This window comes from Solanum lycopersicum, chromosome 1 (assembly GCF_036512215.1).
Source record: "Solanum lycopersicum chromosome 1, SLM_r2.1".
NCBI classification, from domain to species: Eukaryota; Viridiplantae; Streptophyta; class Magnoliopsida; order Solanales; family Solanaceae; genus Solanum; species Solanum lycopersicum.
Genome location: NC_090800.1, coordinates 9,932,936 through 9,957,203, shown reverse-complemented (window position 1 = coordinate 9,957,203; position 24,268 = coordinate 9,932,936). Strand labels below are relative to the sequence as shown.

Here is a 24,268-nt window from a genome sequence, read left to right as displayed (position 1 = left end):
TCATTCATTTTACTTTAGGGAAACTTCGCCATAACCGACAACAGATCATGTGAGGTAAACATGGAATCCGGTGTCAACCCCTCACACCGAAAGGAGGGTATCCTACTTGCCAAGGTTTGAAATATACATCATAATAACATTCACGTGGATCCACTAGATAGTCTTCCTATGGGGATACATAGTTAAGGAACAAGTAGATTGTTTATAGAAACCCTCTCTAATTCACATTGTAGTTTCCATCTCATTAGACCCTTTGGTATACCTACCTTCAACATTGGAACGAACAACTCTCATTGTCAAGTTCACTTGGTGCTAAGCTACATATTCCCCTTTTGAAGTATCTTAGGGTTTTTCTGAACATTAGATTATATCATAGGTCATAGGAGACTAACCTCTTGTATAACATGATCATAGAGCTTAGCTTATAGAATGATAAATTCCTTTCATCAGAACCCAACATTAAGTGAGACTATTACATCATAATCATGGTAATAAGATGCATATAAGAATCACCTTCAATCCCTCATACTAACACACCTATCATCATCTCAAAATTCATCATATGCATAACATTCTATCATATTCATAATATCATCATATCCCTATTATACTTCAATTGAATCAACAACATCAAGAATAGATCAACATAATTGAAGTAATGTATTCATGATCTTGAAAGTCTTACCATCGCCTCAATTCAATGATCCTTAACAACAATTCAATCACTATCATCATACAATAGTAAGCTAGACAAGAATACATTCAATTATATCTTCCACAATCACAACCAACCTAGATCACAAGTTAGGGTTATGGGAAAAAGAGGATTCATGGGTCTTTGTAGAGATTTAGATCAAATCTTTACGGATTATATCAATCCACACATAAATACACATAAATAATCAATAATAATTGAATTAAGACTACAAAATTCCATCTAGAAAGTAGACCCACGAAATTGGATGAAAACAAGGCTTTTGAAGAACATTGAAATCAAATCTTTGAAGAGCCTCTTGGGGAAAAGAGTCCCAAGAGTGAATAGGCTCTATACCTTGTTAATTATAGAAAATTGTAGAAGAAATCCTTGATCTTGAATCTTTATTTGATCTTTAACTTGTTCCTCAATGGGGGTCTTTGGGGTAGTGAGAGAAACTAGAGAGAAGTACTCCCATTGATGACTCATTGTTCACCTCGTCGATTGCACACTGTGAATTGACAGCTTTTAGGGTCATATGTTAGGGTCTTCCTTTTTGGCCCTTAAGGTGGTCCTTGTAGTATTGTACCCGAACATTTCGACCCTAAAGACAATCTTATGTATATCCTAAGACCTTTCACTAAGTTTGACTTTTGTCCGACCCTTTAAACCCCTTGAAACACCTTAAGGCACAATAGGTTACTTTCATAGTCTCCGGACGTCGTGGTCGTTTCTTGATGTTTTGATTCTAACACTTACTACTAAAGTTAATTACCTTTGTTTAAGCTTAGAAACACTATTTTAAGGCATTGTTCGTTGAGTGAGGCTCTAGACTAGGTCATTGAACTTCCGAGGTGTAATAATGTTACGAATGTATCCTAAATGAAGTAATTGAAGAATGTTGACTCTTAAATGTTTAATGTGATATGCATGATATACTTGGGTTATATTATGAGTTATTTTCCCCTGTCTTGCTTTATGAAATGTCATGTTTCATATGTATGAATGTGGGGTAAAGGTGAAAGGAAATGAATGGTATATTTACATTAGGTGTCCTAAATGTGGTACCTTAGTGTGAATGGTGGTATGGGACGCTATCCATACATTACACAAGGTATAAAATAAGGGTTTCTTGAGGTGAAAGTCTAGGGTAAAGATAAGGGTTTCCATGTTGATATTGTCCAAATGTGATGTTATGACTTATATGATGTTTATACTTGCAGATGATGTCTTTTATGCTATTACTAGGTAATTTGCCCGCGCTTCACGCATTTATAAATAATAATTGCATTGAATATGCAATTATGTTTTTACTAATATTCATACATTAAAAATAATAGGAAAATGGGTTATGAAAAAATATTAGCAATAGTCCAACAAGAATTAGATTATTTGTCATTATCATATAACTCAAGAACCTCTAATGACTGAAGTTTTAACAAAATAATAAATAATTGATACTTTAATCAACATTAAAAGAAAAAAAAGAAGAAAATAAGAATATATATACAAAGTCATTTCGTAATATAAAGAAACATTTAAGTTACATACATTATAAGTGAAATCTCATATTTGTCTAAAAATAGACAATATGTTAACGTATATATATATATATATATATATATATATATATATATATATATATATATATATATATATATATATATATATATATATATATATTACTTTTAAGTTATAAAATTCAGAAAAGGATCAAAATTGCCCCTAAACTATTTGAAATAGACCACTTATATCCTTCGTTACATTTTGGGATAAAAAATGCACATGTTGTTAGCCTAAGAGACCACATAAACCCTCAAAAGTTAACAACCCATATTTTTATTGACTTGACAAGCCACGTGGGACTAATCCTTCAACCTAAGCACTGCCAACTAGGATTCACTATAAAAGAACTAGACCTTTACCGGCGACAATAGTTGCCACAAATGTTCGAAAAATCGTCACTAAAGTTTTTTAACATTAAATTTTAATTTTGTTTTTTTTTCTTCATTGTTTTTAAAAAAACATAAATGATATCAATTAATTAGGAGTTTGAAGACATTGTATTGTTTATTTTTATGTTACATGTAAATATATAAAATGAACAATTATGCATTATATAGTAGGAAATGTGAATCTAGAAGCAATTTTCATGATTTTTCATAATAATATTGGGTGTTCTTTAGTATTGATATTGCAAGTTATTTATTTTAAATTAGGTTGCAATCAAAAATTAATTATCACATTGGTGAAAAAATAGGTTTTACTAGCGAATGGTTGTTCGAGCCTTAGTCGTCACTAAAAATCACTCATAAACTTTAGTGACAACGCTTAGGTGGAGAAATTAGTCACATGTGGCATGTCACATCACTAAAAAATTGGGGTGTTAACTCTTGAGGGTATTTGTAATATCCTAGGATAACGGTGGGGGTATTTTTGATCCCAAATGTAATGGAGGGTATAAGTCGTCTATTTCGCAAAGTTCAGGGGCAATTTTTGACCCTTTTCCGTATAAAATTGGGATAATGCACAAGTACCCCTCAACCTATGCCCGAAATCTCAGAGACAAACTTAAACTATACTAAGGTCCTATTACCCCCTAAACTTATTTTATTAATAATTTTCTACCGATTTTCGACCTACGTGACACTATCTTATGGGACCAACGTTGGTTGACTTTTTTTTCAAATTAGTGTCATGTTGGCCAAAAAGGGGTACAAAATTACTTATAAAATAATTTAAGGGGGTAATAGGACCTTAATATAGTATAAGTGTGTCTTTGGGATTTCGGGCATAGGTTGATGAGGTACTTGTGCATTTTTCCTATAAAATTTAAAATAGAATATCAAAACATAAATTTTTGGAACAGAGTACAATAATTATTTTTTGCACAATGAATATACGTACTATATGCGTATAAGTTCAATATAACTGAAGACAATAACATTGCAGAAACGCAAAACAGAGTTTAAAACATGTACTCAAAAATAAAAATTAGTATCATAAGCCTAAATTAATGTGTGTAAAAAATATACCTGGATATGTAAAAATAGAATGAAATGGAAAGGAAAAATTGATGTCAGTGAATGCATAACGTCTCCATAAAAAAATTATCCCCCTACAATACCAAAGGTTTTAAGAATTATATCCTCTCAGGATGAAATAATTTTATTCACCAACTTATTGATACAAAAATAATGGCGTCAGTAAGTCACTCAACCAGAGGAAAGTACACTTAATTTTGCGGAAGTAAAAGAAGAATATTAGAAGTGTTGTTGTTTTAAAATAGCAGAAAATCCCTCAATTTATAGACAATAAAAGATAGTGTGAACAACTGTTTATTGTGTGCTATTAGAAAGGTTACATCTATTTGGTAAAGTTGCAATCCTTTGGAAATTTCATAACCTTTCATAAAAGTCACAACTTTTCATAAAGTCGCAACTCTTCAATAAAGTCGCAACTTTTCATAAAAGTCGTAACTCTTCGTTAAAATCACAGTTTTTAATAAAAGTTATAACTTTTAATAAAAGTCTCAATCTTTATTAAAGTCACAACTTTTCATGAAAATCACATCTTTTCATAAAAGAGGAAGACTGTTTTGGAAATAAATAAATTTAAAAGGAAATTATTGCTTGTGGTGGTGCGACGTCGGCGGGTCCAGGTCTCTATTTTATATAAATATATGATATATGATATATAAGGTGTTACTTGGCAATATTTCCCTCTAATTTTGTGTGCGGTTGTCTGCGCTTATATCAATTGACGACATTTCTCAATCCTATCTTTTTAGGTTAGTAGATTAATTTTCTTAAGTTATGTGGGATCAAATAAAAATAAGTATATTGATTAAATCGTTGAGATCATAGATATGTGATGTAAAATGTTGGAATTGAAAATTTTGTTAAATCTAGAAAGAATTACACTAATGAACAGACCAAAAAAATGTATGACACCTAAATTAGGATAAATAGAGTATTGTTTAATCAAGTGTAAATATAACATTTTGATCTTATGTCAAAATGGCTCTCAAAGTTTTCGCAAAATGATGTTAGTTTGTAAAGGTCATTTTTTAAAAATCTATAGACCATTGGATACTATAAGAAAAATAATATATCTAGTGTAAATCTACAAGTGAGGTATGAAGAGGATAGAGTGTACGAAGATATTACTTTTATTTTGGGAGGTAGAGACGTTGTTCTAATAGTCCATTGGCTCAAAAAAGGAAGAAACGAAACCAAATGAAACGAAAAGTGTGACGAAGTCTTAGCAAAATACTAGAGAGAGAATTACAAAGCATATTGAAAAATGACTTAACTACAACAAAATAATATGATAATTTAAACAACATACATCCAAGGACAAGAAACTCCTCGAGTAATAATACGACTACTAGTATGAAAAAATTAGTGAGACAATGCTCTATACCTACTTGCCTTCCAACCATATATGTCTGTGTGTCCTCCACCACCTCCTTTCTAAAGGCATGTCCTCAGTAATATGACAGTGCATCATTTTTTGTCTAATAAAGTCTGGGCAATAATTATCTGGTATAAAGGGCATAAAATACCCTTAGAGTATTAGAAATGGTACAAAATTATCCTCCATTCACCTATTGGCTCAAAAATACCCTTCTCACCCACCTATTGGGTCCAAAATACCCTTGTCATCCACCTTTTGGTTCAAAATTGACCACTTATTTAACGGTTTTATATTTAAACTATTTAAATATTTTTTAAAATACGTGGGGCTCAACTATTTATTATAATTTAACTTATTAATATAATTTATAAATCAATCCACTACCCACCCATTACTAATCAAATCCCTCTAAAATAATAAACATATCACATTATTAATGCAAGCTACTACCAATTGAATGTTTTTAAAAATTATAGAAGTAAATTATCATACATTCAAGTGGCTAAATAAAAATCACCGATAAACGTAAAAGTCTGACTATGTTCATCTTATTATTCTTACGTCTCAATTATGTGATGTTACTTCATAGGTAACTTTTTTTTCAAAATAATATATTAAAGGTTTTAAAACAAATCATAAATATTTATAAAATTATATTTAAAAAAGTGCAGGAATTCATTCGGGATGTATATACTTATTTACCTTTAATCATAAATTTCTAATTCAATTTGGAAAGAAAATGTCCTCCTAAATAAGCGGCTCAACCTAAATTTAATTGGGGCTTAGATTCGGACTCGAATAATTTTGGATGTCATTTTCAGGAATCTATAATTTCATCGTGTTTTAGTAGTGTTTATGACTATTTTGATATTATTATTAGATTATTAATTGGGTGTGGTTTAGTTAGTAATGAGTGAGTAGTGGGTTGATTTATAAATTATATTAATAAATTAAAATTATAACCAATAGTTGAACGCCAAATATTTTAAAAAATATTTAAAGAGTTTAATTTTAAAACAATTAAAAAAGTGGTCAAGTTTGAACCCAAAGGTGGATGACAAGGGTATTTTGGAGCCAATAGGTGGATGAAAAGGGCATTTTGGAGCCAATAGGTGGATGGAAGGTAATTTTGTACCATTTTAAATACTTCAAGGGTATTTTAGGTCCTTTTCCGAACAATCTATAATCCATTTCTCACACATCCAAAGCGGAGGATTTGTGTATCGGCTCTTCGGATATCCGAACCATCTGTCTTATTTTCTCCATCTCCTCTACCGAGACCACTCTTACCTTGTCCAAGATATCTTCATTATTTCTAATATCATCACTCATATTATGGCCACTCATTCAAAGAAACATCTTCATCTCCACAACTTTCATGTTCTGAATATGAAATTTCTTTAGTGGACAACACTTTGATTCATACATTCTAGTACTTCTAACCACCATTTGAAGAACTTGTGTCTAATATTAGGTTGCACCATCTTATCACAAGACTTCATATACAAGATTCAATCTCATCCAACTGGCACATATATGATGTACAACATCGTTCTCAAACTCCCTATCTTCTTGCTCTTTGGCCTAAAACCCCAATTACAATTGTGTGTTATTGAAGCTAAGTGCTTCATTAAAAATAAGATTATGCTAACGAAGGCACACACTATACGCTAATTGTATTATACATATAGGGATAATTTTCTAGTGATTACAAGAAGACTTATGCTCTTTTAAGGTAATATTTTTCTCTTGTCTTCTTCTTCAAAAGATCGTCAAAAGTGTTCAGACACGGAACCTCCTTTTGAACAATTGCTTGAGTACTTAAGTTCATTTTTTGGCTGCCTACAATTTGCCGCATTGTGTTACGGATCGGTGAACCAAATCACAGTATCTAGTCATTGTTGAGGACTTTTTGTTGCATTCTTTATCATAGCATTGAAGAATTAACTTCGCCATTCAAGTCATCTTAGTAATAGAGAAGGGAGCAGGGTTTGTTTTTATACAAGCCAATATGTGAAAGAACCATAAAAGGATAACTTATAGCTTTGCCTGTAAAAACGATAAAAGAGTGAATTGTATACTAAAAATATTTATAATTGTTGGGAAAGACAAGACACTAACAAAGAATGCCTGACAGGATAACAGCGGAAGAATACCCAAGTCTATACTTTCCCTTCTCGATTTGAACCAAAAGAATACAAACAACTACAAGCAATATAATAGTAAGGCAGCAAGTAATTCAACCAAACAAATATAACAAGACAATAATAAACCAATCACACAAGACACCAAGATTTACATGGAAAACCCTTCGATGTGAAGAGTAAAAAACCACGGGACCAAAAGCTCCACTATAAACACCAAGAGTTACAATATTGTTCTCCAAAATTGTCCACAAAACAAGTGTCAAACAACGAGCAACAACAAAATAAAATTGCACCAAATCTAGAGAATTAAAGGAGCAAAATCACCAATTTTGTAGCTACTGTTCACGACAGCAAAACTGAAGCTGCAGACCACCAAATCCAACTCTGTCATTTCCTAATCAAAGATTGATATGAATATAATATTCTGTCCAAAAAGCAGCTTAATTGGACAAGAAACGAAGCGGGAATCGCAATTTGAAGTTGGCGATTAGGGCTGAATTTTGACTGCGAAAAAACTGCTTTTTTCTCTCTTTTTGGCTGCTGAAAAACTCTCTGTTATATATGAAAATAAGACCTAAATAGGCTTATATTTGCCTCATAAGAATGGGCTTATGGGAAAAAATGGGTTGGTCCAAATTGTACTTTTATTTATCCACATAGGAAGGGAAAAAGGTCCATAACCCAACAATTCTCCCCCTCACGACTATGTGGAGGAGACCGCCATCCCGGCGACCATGCAACAATCTTCAAACTTCCCTCTTGGCAAAGCTTTAGTCATCATATCGGAACTATTGTCATTTGTATGAATCTTTTCAAGCTCAAGCAACTTAGAATCCAACACATATCGAATCCAATGGTATCTCACATCAATGTGTTTAGACCGACCATGGAAAGTAGAATTCTTGCCAAGATGTATAGCACTTTGACTGTCACAATAAAACACATACCTCTCTTGAGCACAACCAAGTTCACCCAAGAATCTCTTCATCCAAAGCAATTCTTTACAAGCTTCAACGACAGCAATAAGCTCAGCTTCTGTAGCAGATAGAGCAACACATTTTTGCAACCTAGATTGCCAAGACACAGCTCCCCCTGCAAAAGTAACCAAGTACCCTGAAGTAGACTTGCGAGTATCAACATCACCAGCCATGTCTGAATCAGTATAACCACAAAGAATAGGCTTCCCTGTACCAAAACACAAACTCGGAGTAGAAGTGCCACAGAGATATCTCATAACCCACTTCACAGCATTCCAATGTTCTCTTCCCTGATTAGAAAGAAAACGGCTAACAACTCCAACAGTGTGAGCAATATCTGGTATTGTACAAACCATCGCATACATCAAACTACCAACAGCTGAAGCATAAGGAACTTTCTTCATATCTTCCTTCTCTTCATCACTAGAAGGACACTGTTTTGTGCTTAATTTGAAGTGCATAGCTAAAGGTGTACTGACAACCTTAGCTTTGTCCATGCTGAATCTGCGAAGTACTTTCTGAATGTACTTCTCTTGTGATAATACCAATTTCTTGGCCTTTCTATCATGGACAATCTGCATGCCAAGAATATTCCTTGCTGGTCCTAAGTCTTTCATAGCAAAAGACTTACTCAACTCTTGCTTCAACTTCTGAATCCTGCAAGTATTATGACCAACAACAAGCATGTCATCAACATAAAGCAACACAATCAAATTCAAGCGAACATCTGGAGCATGCTTGACATTATTGAGAACTAGTTTGGAACCATTGTTACTTTCCAAACAAACTATCCCAATGCTAATAACTTCAACTTCATGATTATTGCCCATTTTCAACGTACCAAAATTACCTGGAGTAAAAGAAGAAAATAATTCCTTCTTTGGCGTGACATGAGAAGTAGCACCAGAATCCACAAACTAGCTAGACTCATCACGAACAAGATTAATGGCATGTGCATCACAAGAAACAAGAAGATCATCATTAGCAACAACAGCAACACGATTTTCATTATCGCCTTCTCTCTTTTGTTGTCTCATATCTCTCTTGTGCTTGTAACAATATTTCATGATATGCCCATTCTTGTGACAATAGTCACATGTAATATTCTTGTATTTATACTTTGACTTGCTTCTACTTTTACCTCTATCATTCTGACCTCTGGACTTGTTTCTCCCCTATCTTCAGTAACCAAAACATCGAAGTGTGAAGCTGAAGAAGATGAGGCTTGAGATCTTCTTCTCTTTTCTTCATTCAAGACACCACTCTTAGTATATTCCATGGTTACAACACCACTGGGAGCAGAATTAGTCAAAGAAACACGAAGAGTTTCCCAAGAGTCTGGCAGAGTATTAAGAAGCCAAAGTCCCTGTATCTCATCATCAAACTTTACACCCATTCCAGACAGCTGGTCAAGAACACCCTGAAAATCATTAATATGATCAGAAATAGGAATGCCCTCTTTATACCTGATATTCATTAATTGTTTCAATAGGAACAACTTGTTGTTGCCAGTCTTCGAAGCATAAAGTGTCTCGAGCTTGTCCCACAAACTTTTGGCATGTGTCTCATTCACAATATGATTTCTAACATTATCCTCAACCCATTGTCTAATATAGCCACAAACCTGCAGATGCTCAAATTCCCATTCTTCATCATTCAAAGACTGAGGCTTATTAGAAGCAAACACAGGTAAATGCATCTTCTTGACAAATAGAAGATCTTTCATCTTGTCTTTCCAAATATGATAGTTACTACCATTTAAACACACCATTTTGCTCATATTTGCCTCCATCATTCAAAACGACAATCAACAATAACCAATGCTCTGATACCACTTTGTTGGGAAAGACAAGGCACTAACAAAGAATGTCTGACAGGATAACAGCGGAAGAATACCCAAGTCTATACTTTCCCTTCTCGATTTGAACCAAGAGAAGACAAAAAACTATAAGCAATATAATTGTAAGGCAGCAAGTAATTCAACCAAACAAATATAACAAGACAATAATAAACCAATCATACAAGACACCAAGATTTACGTGGAAAACCCTTCGATGTGAAGAGTAAAAAACCACGGGACCAAAAGCTCCACTATAATAACCAAGAGTTACAATATTGTTCTCCAAAATTGGCCACAAAACAAGTGCCAAACAACGAGCAACAACAAAATAAGATTGCACCAAATCTAGAGAATTAAAGGAGCAAAATCACCAATTTCGCAGCTACTGTTCACGACAGCAAAACTGAAGCTGCAGGAAACCAAATCCAACTCTGTTAGGTCCTAATCAAATATTGAGATGAATATAATATGCTGTCCAAAAATCAGCTCAATCGAACAAGAAACGAAGCGGGAATAGCAATTTGAAGTTGGCGTTAGGGCTGAATTTTGACTGCGAAAAAACTGCTCTTTTTCTCTCTTTTTGGCTGCTCAAAAACTCCCTGTTATATATGAAAATAAGACCTAAATAGGCTTATATTTGCCTCATAAGAATGGGCTTATGGGAAAAAATTGGTTGGTCCAAATTGGACTTTTATTTATCCACATGGGAAGGGAAAAAGGTACAAAACCCAACAATAATTTTTACTTAGTTTTTACTTTAAGCCACTGATTGTATTGAGTTTCTTTAACTTATGAATCTAATCTTTTCCTCTAACCACAACTATGGAGCAAATAATAAAGGAGTTTGACAGTGATATTTTATATGAGGTATTTGTTCCCTACTCTACAAGTTCTCCAGAGTTTATGCTAGGCCCGTGCTTCAAGGATGGGTTTCCTTCGGAGCTCGAGTAATTTTATCAACTAGCAGAAAGGGAGAAATTACTTCTACACACATTGTTGGGTATGTAGCAAGAATTCATGGGAAATAGAGGGAAGGAGAGGAATTTGAAAAGTTTAGAACTTGAAAGGTTGAGAACTTGAAAAGTCCTCTAATGCTTTAATAAAAAAAGGCAATAGTCCCTCATCGGTAATGGAAATGAAAATAGGAGAGTTTAAATATATAAACACTCCTATTAATTGGTAAAAGGGTTGGAAAGAGGGACCCCCCTCGCGCCGTGGTCGTCGTCGCTCGCTTCGGCTTCGGCTACGGCTTTGGCTTTGGCTTTGGCTTTGCCAAATGATCGAGAGATAATTTTTTGGACAAATTTATTTTAATTATTTATTTAATTAATTTAATGGCAAAAAATGTTTTTCAATTAATTAGTTGATAACAGAAGTTAAACGAAATGTTTTCAACTTTTTAGTTAACCCCACCCGACTCGGATCCGCACGCGTGACCCATTTTAAATTCTGTTATATTTAAAAATTCCAGGCATGATTGTTCTGAAAGGTTGCAACTTTCAGGAACAGTCAACACCATTTTAAAGTTTGCAACCTTTCATTAATGGTCGTGTAAATTCTGAAAGAGTTGCAACCTTTCAGAATATATTCGTCTTGCCTATGAATACCTTTCAGTCTTCAGAATATTTTCCTACAAATTTTTTGATCTTCCTTCTTCTTAAAAACACATATTTCTTCGTATACTTTCCTGCTGTGGATTGATTCGCTGACAGTAGAGTTTTTGGTATCTATACTCTACTGATTAAGATCATTTTACCCTGGGAGGTTATATTCCAAATCAAACCTCGGATATTAGAGGGGAATAATTTCCTTAAGGGGACACGGTGAATTCAGTGGACTTGATTTTCTTCCTAAATTATCAAAAATAGTATTTCAGATTCTGGTAAGTTTTACAGATTTAATTATTTTTTACAAATAAGATTATGTTCATCTTATTTACTGATTCTAAAAATATCAATTACTTCGTGTTTCTGACTGATTTATTACAACCAATAATTTCTGATTTTCATAACACAGATTGACAACAATCTTAAGGAAATTATTTAGATCTATGTTTCTGGTGGAGACAAAAATCTTTGTGTTTTTATACTACTTTAATTCTGCAATTATAATTTATTGCTTACTTATATTGTATCAATTTTATTTATCAGAAATGGAAAACACTGGTGTTACAGTAGTTGTTGCTGCACCAACCCGAACTCTTGTATCACAAGCAGAGAAATCGGGTAAATTCACAAGTGTGAATTTCAAAGGATGGCAGCAACGAGTATTTTTCTGGCTTACCACTCTTGGTCTGCAGAAATTTACAAGTGAAGATACTCCAATTCCTGCTGATGATATGCTAGACAGGGAAAATTTTATGATTGTTGAAGCATGGAAACAGTCAGACTTCCTATATAAAGGTTACATTTTGAGTGCTTTAGAGGATGACTTATATAATGTATATAGTGCAATAACAACTTCAAAAGATTTGTGGAATGCACTTGAGAAGAAATATAAGACAGAAGATGCATGCTTGAAAAAATTTGTGGTCGCAAAGTTTTTAGACTATAAAATGGTAGATAGTAAAACTGTTGGATCACAAGTGCAGGAACTTCAACTTACTCTACATGATCTAATTGCTGAAGATATGGTAGTAAATAAAGCTTTTCAAGTGGCTGCAATGATCTAGAAGTTGCCTCCTTCATGGAATGATTTCAATTATCTAAAGCACAAGCGTAAAGAAATGAAGCTTGAAGATCTTGTGATTTGACTCAAGATTGAGGAAGATAACAGAAATGCCGAAACGAAGTTGCGCAAGAGTTCAACAATCATTGGAGTTAATATTGTTGAAGAAGCTCCTACCAAAGACAAAAAGAGAAAGAAGTCCAACGGGCAGAAGTCAGAACAGGCCAAGAAGAAATTCAAAGGCAACTGTTATAATTGTGTCAAGGCTGGTCATAGATTTTCTGATTGTCATGCTCCAAGAAAGAACAAAAACAAAGGCAAAAGCAAAAGTCAAGCAAACATTGTGGAAAAAATGGAAGATGCAGTTGACTTGTGTGCAATGATATCGGAGTGTAACTTAGTTGGAAATTCCAAGGAGTGGTTTCTCGACTCAGGTGCCACTAGACATATTTGCTCTGCAAAAGAAACCTTTGCAACGTACATCCCTGCTGAGTACGATGAAGATTTATTCATGGGAAATACAGCAACAGCAAGGATTGCAGGAACTGGGAAAGTAATATTGAAAATTACATCCGGCAAAGTGTTGACTTTAAAAAATGTTCTGCATGTCCCTACTATAAGGAAGAATTTAGTTTCTGTTGCACTACTCGTTAAGAACGGGTTTAAGTGTGTCCTAGTTAGTGATAACGTTGTAATAAGTAAGAATGAAATGTTCATAGGAAAGAGCTACCTCAATGAGGGTCTTTTCAAACTAAATGTAATGGTTATTGACAGTATTAATAAACATTCTGCTTCTGTTTACTTATTGGAGTTTAGTGATTTATGGCATGCCCGTTTGGGACATGTAAATTACAAAGTCTTGCAAAAATTGGTTAATCTAGAAGTATTGCCTGATTTTAAATGCGATAAGTCGAAATGTGAAATTTGTGTGGAAAGTAAGTTTGTTAAACATCCTTACAAGTATGTTGAAAGAAATTCTAAAACTTTACACTTAATTCACACAGATATATGCGATATGAAGTCAACACCATCTCGTGGTGGAAAAAAGTATTTTATAACTTTTATTGATGACTACACTCGATTTTCTTATATATATTTGCTTAATAGTAAGGATGAAGCAATTGATGCATTTAAGCAATACAAAAATGAAGTGGAAAACCAATTAAATCTAAAGATAAAAATGATTCGGAGTGATATGGGTGGAGAATATGAATCTCCTTTTGCAGAGATATGTTTGGAATATGGTATTATTCATCAAACTACTGCACCTTATACACCACAGTCAAATGGTTTGGCAGAACGGAAGAACAGAACATTAAAGGAAATGATGAATGCCTTAATGATAAATTCTGGTTCACCGCGAAATCTTTGGGGGGGAGCCATCCTTACAGCTAATAAAATACTCAATAGAGTACCCCATCGAAAAACACAATCAATTCCATATGAGTTGTGGAAAGGAAGAAAACCCAACTTGAAATATTTTAAAGTAGGGGGGGTGTTTAGCCAAGGTAGAGGTTCCTTTACCTAAGAGGGTTAAAATTAGACCCAAAAAAATAAATTGTGTCTTTATTGGGTATGTTGTGAATAGTAAAGCCTATCGATTTTTGGTTCACAAATTTGATGATCCTGAGATTCATGTTAATACGATAATTGAATCAGATAATGCAGATTTTTTTGAAAACATTTATCCGTAAAAAACATAAAGTGAGTCAACAAGTGAAAGACCTAAACGACCACGAGAAGAATCAATGGAAAATATTCTAACTAGTGAGGAACCTAGGCGAAGTACTCGACAACCAAAATTTGTTTCTTTCGGACCAGATTTTGTAGCACTATTGCTTGAAAATGAGCCTCAAACGTTTAAAGCAGCTATGTCTTCGTCAGAGTCAACTTTTTGGAAAGAAGCAGTCAATAGTGAGATTGAATCAATTTTAAGCAATCACACTTGGGAATTGACTGATCTTCCTCCGGGAAATAAACCTTTAGGATCAAAATGGATCTTTAAAAGGAAAATGAAACCTGATGGGACTATTGACAAATATAAGGCTAGACTGGTAGTCAAAGGGTAAAGACAAAAGGAAGGTCTGGACTACTTTGACACATACTCAGGATAACATCAATTAGGATGTTAATAGCACTAGCAGCAGTGCATGATCTTAAAATCCACCAAATGGATGTAAAGACAGTCTTCTTAAATGGAGAGTTAGAGGAAGAAATTTACATGGAACAACCTGAAGGGTTTATAGTTCCTAGTAAAGAAACAAAAGTGCGCACACTTGTGAAGTCACTTTATGGACTCAAGCAAGCACCCAAACAATGGTATGCTAAATTTGATCAAATAATGTTGGCAAATGGATTCAAGATTAACAAATATGATAAATGGTTTACATTAAAAACGTTATGAATCATGAAGTCATTGTTTGTTTGTATGTTGATGACATGTTAATAATGAGTAAATAAATTGACAATATAAATGCTACTAAGCGCATGTTGTCCAGCAAGTTCGATATGAAAGACTTAGGATTGCTGATTAGATCTTAGGGGTCAAGATTATCAAAACTCCCAAGGGAATAGAATTATCTCAATCTCATTATATTGAAAAAGTATTGGATAAGTTCGATTACTTGAATTTCAATGTAGTCAAAACTCCAATTGATTTAAGTTGTACATTTAAAAAGAATGAAGGTCAAAGTGACTCTCAATTGGAATATGCAGGAGTGTTGGGAATTTTGATGTATATTACGAATTGCAGCAACCAGATATAGCATGTGCTATTAGTGAACAGAGTCAGTACACTAGTAATCCGAATCAAACTCAGTAGATGGCTATGAAATGTGTGTTGGGTTATCAAAAATGGACACAACATTATGCTTTGCATTATAATAAATATCCTACTGTGATTGAAGGATATAGTGATGCAAATTGGATCATCGAGTCAAATGATGTAAAATCCACGAGTGGTTATATATTTATACTTGGTGGAGGAGCTGTCTCTTGGAAATCTTCCAAACAGACATGTTTTGGCACAATGGAATCTGAATTCATTGCTTTGGATAAAGCTGGTGAAGAAGCGGAATGGCTCTGAAATTTCCTAGAGGATATTCCATTCTGGACCAAACCTGTTGGACCAATTTGCATACACTGCGATAGTCAAGCAGCAATAGGTAGGCAGGGAGCGTTATGTACAACGGGAAGTCTCGTCATATACGACGTAGACATAACATCGTAAGACAACTGCTCTCTAGTGGAATTATCACAATTGACTATGTAAAGTCAAGCGATAAAGTGTCAGATCCACTAACGAAAGGCCTAGTGAGAGAGGCAGTTGAAAGATCATCTAAGGGAATGGGTTTACGGCTTAGGACAAGTCAGCATGACAGTAACTCTATCTAGCAGACTGGAAGTCCCAAGAGCTAGATTCAAGGAGAAAAACAAAGTTGTGGCTGACGGTTCGACATTATCAATTAACTCAATCCATTCTCATGATGAAGACAATGTTTAGGAAAAGGTTAAGACTCTAAGGCTTGTTAATGAGGTAATAAAGCTTAAAATTTTTAATGATTTGCTATGTTTGGTAGATTTGACCAAATAGTGTATCTACTAGATGACACGGTTAGAAATCACTTATGTGAGCGTGAAGTGGAAGCCGCTTCAAAGAGAATTTTATGTCAAAAGCCTATTCTCTATATACTCATGAAACCAGGAGGTGTTCATGGCTGAAACGAACACAACAGTAAGAATCGTAAACAGTAAAGGGTTAATTGTGTGACATATGGTTGTCTAGGTATACACCAAAGTTCGACGGTTCAAAGATATCACATCTACCGATTGACCGAGTATATCCGACGTATGTTCACTACGGAAAGTCCAAGGGGAAACCTACTTATCCAGATGCAATTAATCTTTGCTTGTAAAGTACACAATTGTCCGTGCATTCCTATGTTATAACTATTCCCCATCAATGTGGGGGATTGTTGGGTATGTAGCAAGATTTAATGGGAAATAGAGGGAAGGAGAGGAATTTGAAAAGTTTAGAACTTGAAAGGTTGGGAACTTGAAAAGTCCTCTAATGCTTTAATGAAAAATGCAATAGTACCTCATCGGTAACGGAAATGAAAATAGGAGAGTTTAAATAAATAAACACTCCTATTAATTGTTAAAAGGGTTGGAAAGAGGGACCCCCCTCGTGCCGTCGTCGTCGTCGCTCGCTCGCTTCTGCTTCGGCTTCGGCTACGGCTTTGGCTTTGGCTTTGGCAAATGATTGAGAGATAATTGTTTGGACAAATTTATTTTAATTATTTATTTAATTAATTTAATGGCCAAAAATTATTTTCAATTAATTAGTTGATAACAGAAGTTAACCGAAATGTTTTCAACTTTTTAGTTAACCCGACCCAAATTGGATCCCGCGTGACCCGTTTTAAATTCTGTTATATTTAAAAATTTTCGCCATGACTGTTCTGAAAGGTTGCAACTTTCAGGAACAGTCAATACCATTTTAAAGTTTGCAACCTTTCATTAAAGGTCGTGTCAACCCTTTCAGAATATATTTTTCTTGCCTATAAATACCTTTCAGTCTTCAGAATATTTCCTTACAAATTTTCTGATCTTCCTTCTTCTTAAAAACACATATTTCTTCATGTACTTTCTTGTTGTGGATTTATTCGCTGACAGTATAGTTTTTGGTATCTATACTCTACTGATTAAGATCATTTTACCCTGGGAGGTTATATTCCAAATCAAACCTCGGATACTCACTGCAACCTAGTTGGCAGATGAACGACACGTGGAAGTCATGGCCAACTGCAACGGAAGGATGGATCAGTTGGGTTGACAGAATGGAGAAGTTTAAGTGGGAGACCTGGAAGATTGCGAATATATATGATACCATACAGTTATCCAAAGTCAACATACCTTGTAACCGCAATCTTTTGTACTATGCATTATGCTTTTGGTCTACATCGGGTAATGCATTCCACTTCAATTTTTGGATAATGAGTCCAACGGTGTTCGATATTTCTGCTTTGACAGGAATCAGGCCTCATGGTGAGGCAATTAGCTCAGTCCTCGACATCTAGTGTCCAAAGAGGGAGAAGAGTAAGAAAATTAACTCTGAGAAGTTCATCAAAGTGAAGACACAAAGAGAGGACGTAACAGAGGAGAGACATTTGGCATTCCTCAATATGTGGCTCTGCAAATTTGTATTTTGTGTTGGTTCATCTATGGTAGTGAAGGAGTATAATCGACAAGCCATAGCTCTTGCTTCATGCAGAAAGGTTGCTTTGGCTCTTTTCATACTATCTCATCTATATTGAGGCTGTATAAGCTTAGTTACCCGAGGATTTGCTCTTGCAGGGGGCCCCTTCTGGATCCTACAGCTCTGGCTGCAGTTATACTTTCCTCAGTACAGACCTTTCCCATACAATACACAAAACTATAAGACTTCAGGGATTTCCCTGGCTCAAGGGAATTTAAAACAGAGCAGCTTCCGAAAATGTTTTGAGTTATTCTACTCATGCTCCTCCATATCTCCTAGCCAGTTCACTCCATATTAATCTGGATGGCTGCTATTGAGGTAGCATATTCTAGTAAATAAGCTAGCTCTAAACTATATCTGGTCTCGTTTCCTTATTCCTCGAGAACTCCAATATGGTCTTGCAGTAGGCAACTCTAGTGTTGGAAAATCAGGAGTGGAATATTACTGTCCAAATCAGTTCGCGGCAGTTTGGATTGACACATACAGTTCCGCTACCTGCTCATCGATCACTCAATGCTTCACCGGTCGAAAGAAGCGTTTTAAACTCAGAAAGTAGAATTAGATAAGTGGATTCGAAGTTTGATCAACTGAAGAGAAATTTCTCAGTTGTCAAATTTCATCCTAATCCAAAATGTACGCCATCATTTGAGTCGTGGTGGTCAACTTACATAAGAAGAACACGGAACGAATCAGATGGGCAGATCCTAGAGAGGATTATCAGCGAGGAAGCAATCAAAATTAGAAGGAATAAAGGTTTTGTATACGAAATTGTTTCCTCCATGTATAATACATTTAAGCTCCTTATAGTTCTTGTAGACTCTATTTTGCGGCAAGAAAAAGATGGCAGGCCTTCGAAAAATGCAAAGAGGGAACTGGTCCTTCCAGTAAGTTAAATGCATGAAGTCAAAATGTTGCTTTAGAAATGCAATTTTTGTCGATTAATATTAATCTCCTCTCTTTCTTTTTTAAGGATGTCGAACATGCTGGTGTACCTGGCTTAAGTCACTTGACTGTTAATCATCATGAGAATTCTATCGCTGATGAAGTAACTACACATTCTTGTAGAGAATATGTTTGTTTATAAGTAGAAATGACGTTATGTTTTAAATCTTTTTTCTAGAATGTTGAACCTTTATCTTCCGATGTCAAGTCACCTGCAATAAGTGCTTATCCCAGAAAACTATTCATCTTTAGAAGCTGCTCTTCCTATATATGTTGAATCACCTGATCTCTCGGTTGAGAAAGCACATGATTTGGAGGAACTCAGAAGAAATCTTCCATTTCTACAGGCAAATTTTCAGGAGGCAAAGAAGCAGATGGACGAGTATTATAAAGAGAGTGCCAGGAAGGTAACGTTGGTCAATGATCTTATTAAAAAACAGGAGCTTCACACTGAACTCAAAGACCTAGTTGGAATGGATGCTTCCATCTCAAATTTGAAGGAGATCGAAGCACTAGAAATGAATTTAACAACCAAACTTTCTCACTTGGAAGCTAAATTGGAAGAACTAAGAGATGAATTTCCTTCATTAAAGAAAGATGTGGCTGATTCTCTTGCGACACAAGCAGAAAAAAGTTGGGCAGACTATCAAAACAGAATATGTGTTTCGTAATCCATATGTAAATGTTGTATTGTTATCTACTCAGACTTACTTTTATGGTTGGTTTGATCTTTGAACATGAATTTATTATATTGGAATTGTTAAGACATCACAGTTGGTTCTTTGACATCCGCAACTGCTATATTCATTATAATAAAGACAACTTTTAGCAACAATAAATATACATGTTAACAAAAAATGTGAAAGTCTTCACTTATACTAGTTAAGTGTCAATTGATTTATTGCCACTATATGCTTTAGTGACATTTTGTAAGGAGTGTTAAATGTGCTTCATCACTAGGACATGTCTCTGAAATATTATATATTTAACATCAACTAGGCTATTTCTGTCAATTCATTTCCTCTACGGTTCATAGTTTTGTTGTAAGAATTCAATCTACATCATGATTTATCAGATTAAATATCCTAGGAGCCCATAATCTATTCGTTGGGCTCACACAATCGATTGAATTTGAGCTCATTAAGAGTGTGTTTGGTATGAAGGAAAATATTTTCTGGAAAATGTTTTATAATTTTCCCATGATTGATTGGAACAAAAGTTTTGGAAAATATTTTCCAAATCAACTCATTTTACTCAAAATTAAGGAAAATAACTTCCCTTCAAAAATTAAGAAAAACATTTTCCATAACACTCCTTCAATTTCAAATTACATTTTTTTTTGGGAACAACATTAATTTAAAAAAATATTTTCAATTTCAAAATTTTATTTTTTTAACCTTATCGTTGACTATCCCCCCACAGGCCAGCCCCCCACCCCACCCCCACCCCCACCCAAAAAAATTAATTTTGCTTTTCAAAAATATTTTCAACTTCAAATTTTTATTTTTAAAATCCTCCCCCTCCCCCCCACCCCCGGTCAGCCCCCACCCATCCCAATCCCCAAAAAAATTAATTTTATTTTTTAAAAATACTATCAACTTCAAATTTTTATTTTTTCACTCCTATACCCTCCCCTCCCCCTACCCCTGCCCCACCCCACACCCACCACCCCAAGAAATAATAATTCTGATTTTGAAAAATATTTTCAATGTCATAAATTATTTTTAATCTTGTAAAAATAAAAGATGTCTCTCAAATACATTTTCATTCATAAATCACACACTAAAAATCATTTCTTGAGAATATTTTGTACTCATGAACCAAACATGAGAAACTAAGTCCAAAATCTACTTGTTTTTCAGGAAAACATTTTCTAGGAAAATATTTTTCATGGAAAACATTTCCCTCCATACCAAACACACCCTAAGTCTTTATTCTTGCCAAATGTCAATGACTAATTTTTTTTATTGAAAAGATATACAATATTATTAATATTAAAAGTTAAGCATACAGGGATAATTGCGGCTTAAAGTAGCCGCTAAGAACCTACTTTCAAAAGTATCTGAATTGAAGGAGACCCTTCAAATATGACATTACAAAATCAATATTAATATTCACGGAAGTAGAACTACTACCACATCATAAACTACATTAACTGCCACAATGTCAATTGCCACTTCTTCAACTACAACACCAGTCACTTTATCAATTGCATTAATTGCAACTTCATCAACTAGATCACTTGTAACTCTATCAACAACATCATCTGCCACTTCATTAACTTCATCTGTAAGGAATTCATCAATTGCAAAAAGTTCTTCATCACTTTCTGCAAGATCTTCATCAACTGCTACAAGGTCGACATGTACTGTATTACTTTAACAAAATATCATAGGAATAAAATAATTGACACTAACAACGTATATACTAATTTACCTTTTTCTTGTTATTTTTTTAATTCTAAACAACTCTCCTCAATCTTTCTTCCTGTACATAAGCAACAACTTCCACCATTAAATTCTCAAGGGATACAACACGATTACTCAGATTTTCCAAATTTCCATCATTAGAAGAACTCAATACATCTTTCCATTTACTAGAAACTGAATTCACACAACGTTGAATAATATTTTGATCACCAAAATATTCATCGTCCGCGCTCTCTACTTCTGAAGTGAGGACGGTCACGCCTTTCAATTGGGCCTTCAAGATATCTATGATTGTGACCTTATCTTCATCTGTATATGACTTAAATGTTGCCATGTAATTCTGCTCCATCTCACAAACAGTAGGGGTAAGGTATGGGTGCATAAACTAAAAAATATATAAATAGTATACAATATTGACTTATTTAAAAATATCGTTATGTAATAACAAATATATGTATAACTTCATGCGTCTTCCTTTGTACTTAAATAAATCACCTTCAACTATATTATCGTTGTTTGATGTGTAGCATCTGAGTAAAAGGGGAATGGGTAGTGGATTGTTCAAGGATTTCCCAGTATACTTTCCAAGAAATGAAAAAATCTGATATATCCAAACCAGATATTCATAGAGTAACAAACAAATAAATAGAGTCTATGAGGTACCACAAAAATGAATAAGAGTATATCATAAATCAAATAAATAGTTGATAATAAGTACCATTAATGTCCAGGGAAAGTCGTACAGACCATAAGATGCATTCTTCTTTTCAGTATACATTTTCCCCTGCTTCCACAAATTAATTTGATTCTTTAGATAGGTTAATGTCTAATCAAATGACTCTTTTTCCTATGGATGACTGTTGAAGAAATCCAAATCATCTACCGTCTTGATGTCGTTTAAACCCACAATCGTAGACCGATCATGGGAAACCAATATCGAGTGGATAAACCAAACTAAAGAGAACTTCAATTTCCGCTCCTCATTTAATTTGTTACTATTTATTAATTCAACAACTTTGCACCAATGATGTTCTTGTTCCTTGTCACCTTTAAATGAAAATCCTCAAATTTTCTAAGGACTTTGTTTAGTTTTGATTCACGGAGTATGCTGAGCAATTCAGCCTGTAATCAATTTAAATTATTTTAAGTCAAAACATGAAGTCTTATCATTCGCACAAAATCGAATTTCATGCAAATTTTTGTCAATTCTCACATGTAGTAACAACATATAATGGACAATATGTGCATTGACTATTAAATAATCGGGAATATGTATCAAATCTCCGAAGCAAATACCCTTAAATTCATTATAAAGTTTTTGTTCACCCAAAATTTTCCTAAAGTCATGAAAAATTGTCATCTTTGATCTTAGAGAGATCTTTGCTGGAAATGATCCTTCCTCATCTAACCACGTCGCTAGGTCATACAACTCATCACAAATATCTCTTGCACAAATTGGCAATGATAGAGGATCATCCTCATCTTGACTAGCATCTCTACTACTCATCTCGCTATCACTTTCTCCTTAACTTCTCTCAACATTATCACTAACATCAACACTACTATCCTGGTAGATGTCAATCTCCGACGTTTTTTCAGTTTCAGAATCAAGCTCGTGTTCTTTGACTACAATTTTTTTCTTTTTGACATGTTTTTAAAACTTCTTCAGCCTTTCGTTTCATACTTGTAAGAGCAACATGAACAGATGGTTTAGTGTTTCCATCTCTAGTTTTAGCCACTTTCTAATCTACAAGGGAAAACATATTTATCTACCAATAGTTTATAACATAAAAAGAGTAATCCTAAAATAAAACATGCAAATTAAATAGCAGATTCAAGAGTCAACAATGAGATTGACAGAATCTCCACTAAAATCGATCAAAGTTTAGTAAAAATTTCAAAATCAATAGGCGAAATAAACATAAAAGTTTTTTAAAAAAAAATAAGTAACCAAATAGGGAAAAATATTTATGTACAAATAAAAACGTCATTAGAGACAACAAGCACACCAAATCCGGCGAAAAACATCATCCCAAACAAGAACATAAAAAACAGTCTACAAAAAGGGGCCATTAAATTCATTGTACTCCCATTAGAGAAAAACAAATATGGATAATAATTACCGAAGAACACCATTAGAGAAGGTTCAACTTACCAGAGATGAGGGCATTGAAATTGGGGAAGATATTGAGAAAAACATAGGACGATGAAAATATTGTATAAGCTAATGGAAGAGAAGTGTATGGGGAAGAGTATGGTTTGATTACCATGGGACAGAAGTGTATAAGGAAGATTAAAAGCCCTTGCACTTGGAGAAGAAACGTCGAAACAAATATTCAGAAAAGGTGCCTCAATTTTCATCAATAAATAATATTTTTAAAAATGTATTGGATTATAATATATTTTTCTAAAGTTATATCTTTTTCCCAAGTTTTAAAAATAATAAACAAGCCAATGACCCCATATTCACAAATATATCCCAAGTTTTAAAGGCCAAAGACATCCATGACCCCACTTTTTTCCTTTTGAAAAAACCCAACGCTAGAAAATAAAGCAAAAATAAATTAAGTGGGTATAGAGTAAATTAAGTTATAAAGATGGATACAATACCAAATCTTCTCTAAAAAGTAGGGGCATGATGCTTTGGGCTTCGGCAAAAAGGGTAAGGAAGTTTTTAGTGTTTAATTGCAAACTTTGAAGTATGAAATAAGCAAACAATAGTAATTCTTGTTGCAAGTCTCATTTCAAGCATAAGAAACAAAAACATACTCAGCGTCATCATATAAGTGAGGTCTGAAGAGGGTTGGTTGTATGTACGCAAACCTCATCCCTACCTTGGGAAGTAGAGAGGTTGTTTCATTCTCGTTCAAATAAATGTATAACAAAGCAGTTCGAG

The 24,268-nt window shown here is 34.1% G+C and overlaps 1 protein-coding gene and 1 long non-coding RNA gene across 5 annotated transcripts in view; one reads left to right on the top strand and one right to left on the bottom strand.

Moving 5' to 3' along the window:
• LOC138348249 (uncharacterized) overlaps positions 1 to 19,731 on the top strand; it is a 34,050-nt gene extending 14,319 nt beyond the window's left edge. For 2 of the 3 annotated variants that reach the window (XM_069296989.1, XM_069296987.1), the window contains one exon: positions 12,228 to 13,525. In XM_069296989.1, coding sequence (XP_069153090.1) covers positions 12,228 to 12,748 — 521 coding nt within the window. In that variant the 3' untranslated portion in view covers positions 12,749 to 13,525. Of the gene's footprint in view, positions 1 to 12,227; positions 13,526 to 19,290 lie in introns of those variants that run through there. The other variant, XR_011220541.1, reaches the window with a different exon arrangement.
• Positions 19,732 to 20,901: 1,170 nt separating this feature from the next.
• Positions 20,902 to 23,732, bottom strand: LOC104647268 (uncharacterized). Of its 2 annotated transcripts, XR_003244980.2 has the most exons (4): positions 23,528 to 23,732; positions 22,091 to 22,494; positions 21,380 to 21,712; positions 20,902 to 21,290 (listed from the first exon to the last, which is right to left on the bottom strand). It is a non-coding gene; the product is annotated as an uncharacterized lncRNA (long non-coding RNA). The 2 variants fall into 2 exon arrangements; XR_003244979.2 differs by lacking the exon at positions 22,091 to 22,494.
• Positions 23,733 to 24,268: the final 536 nt, after the last annotated feature.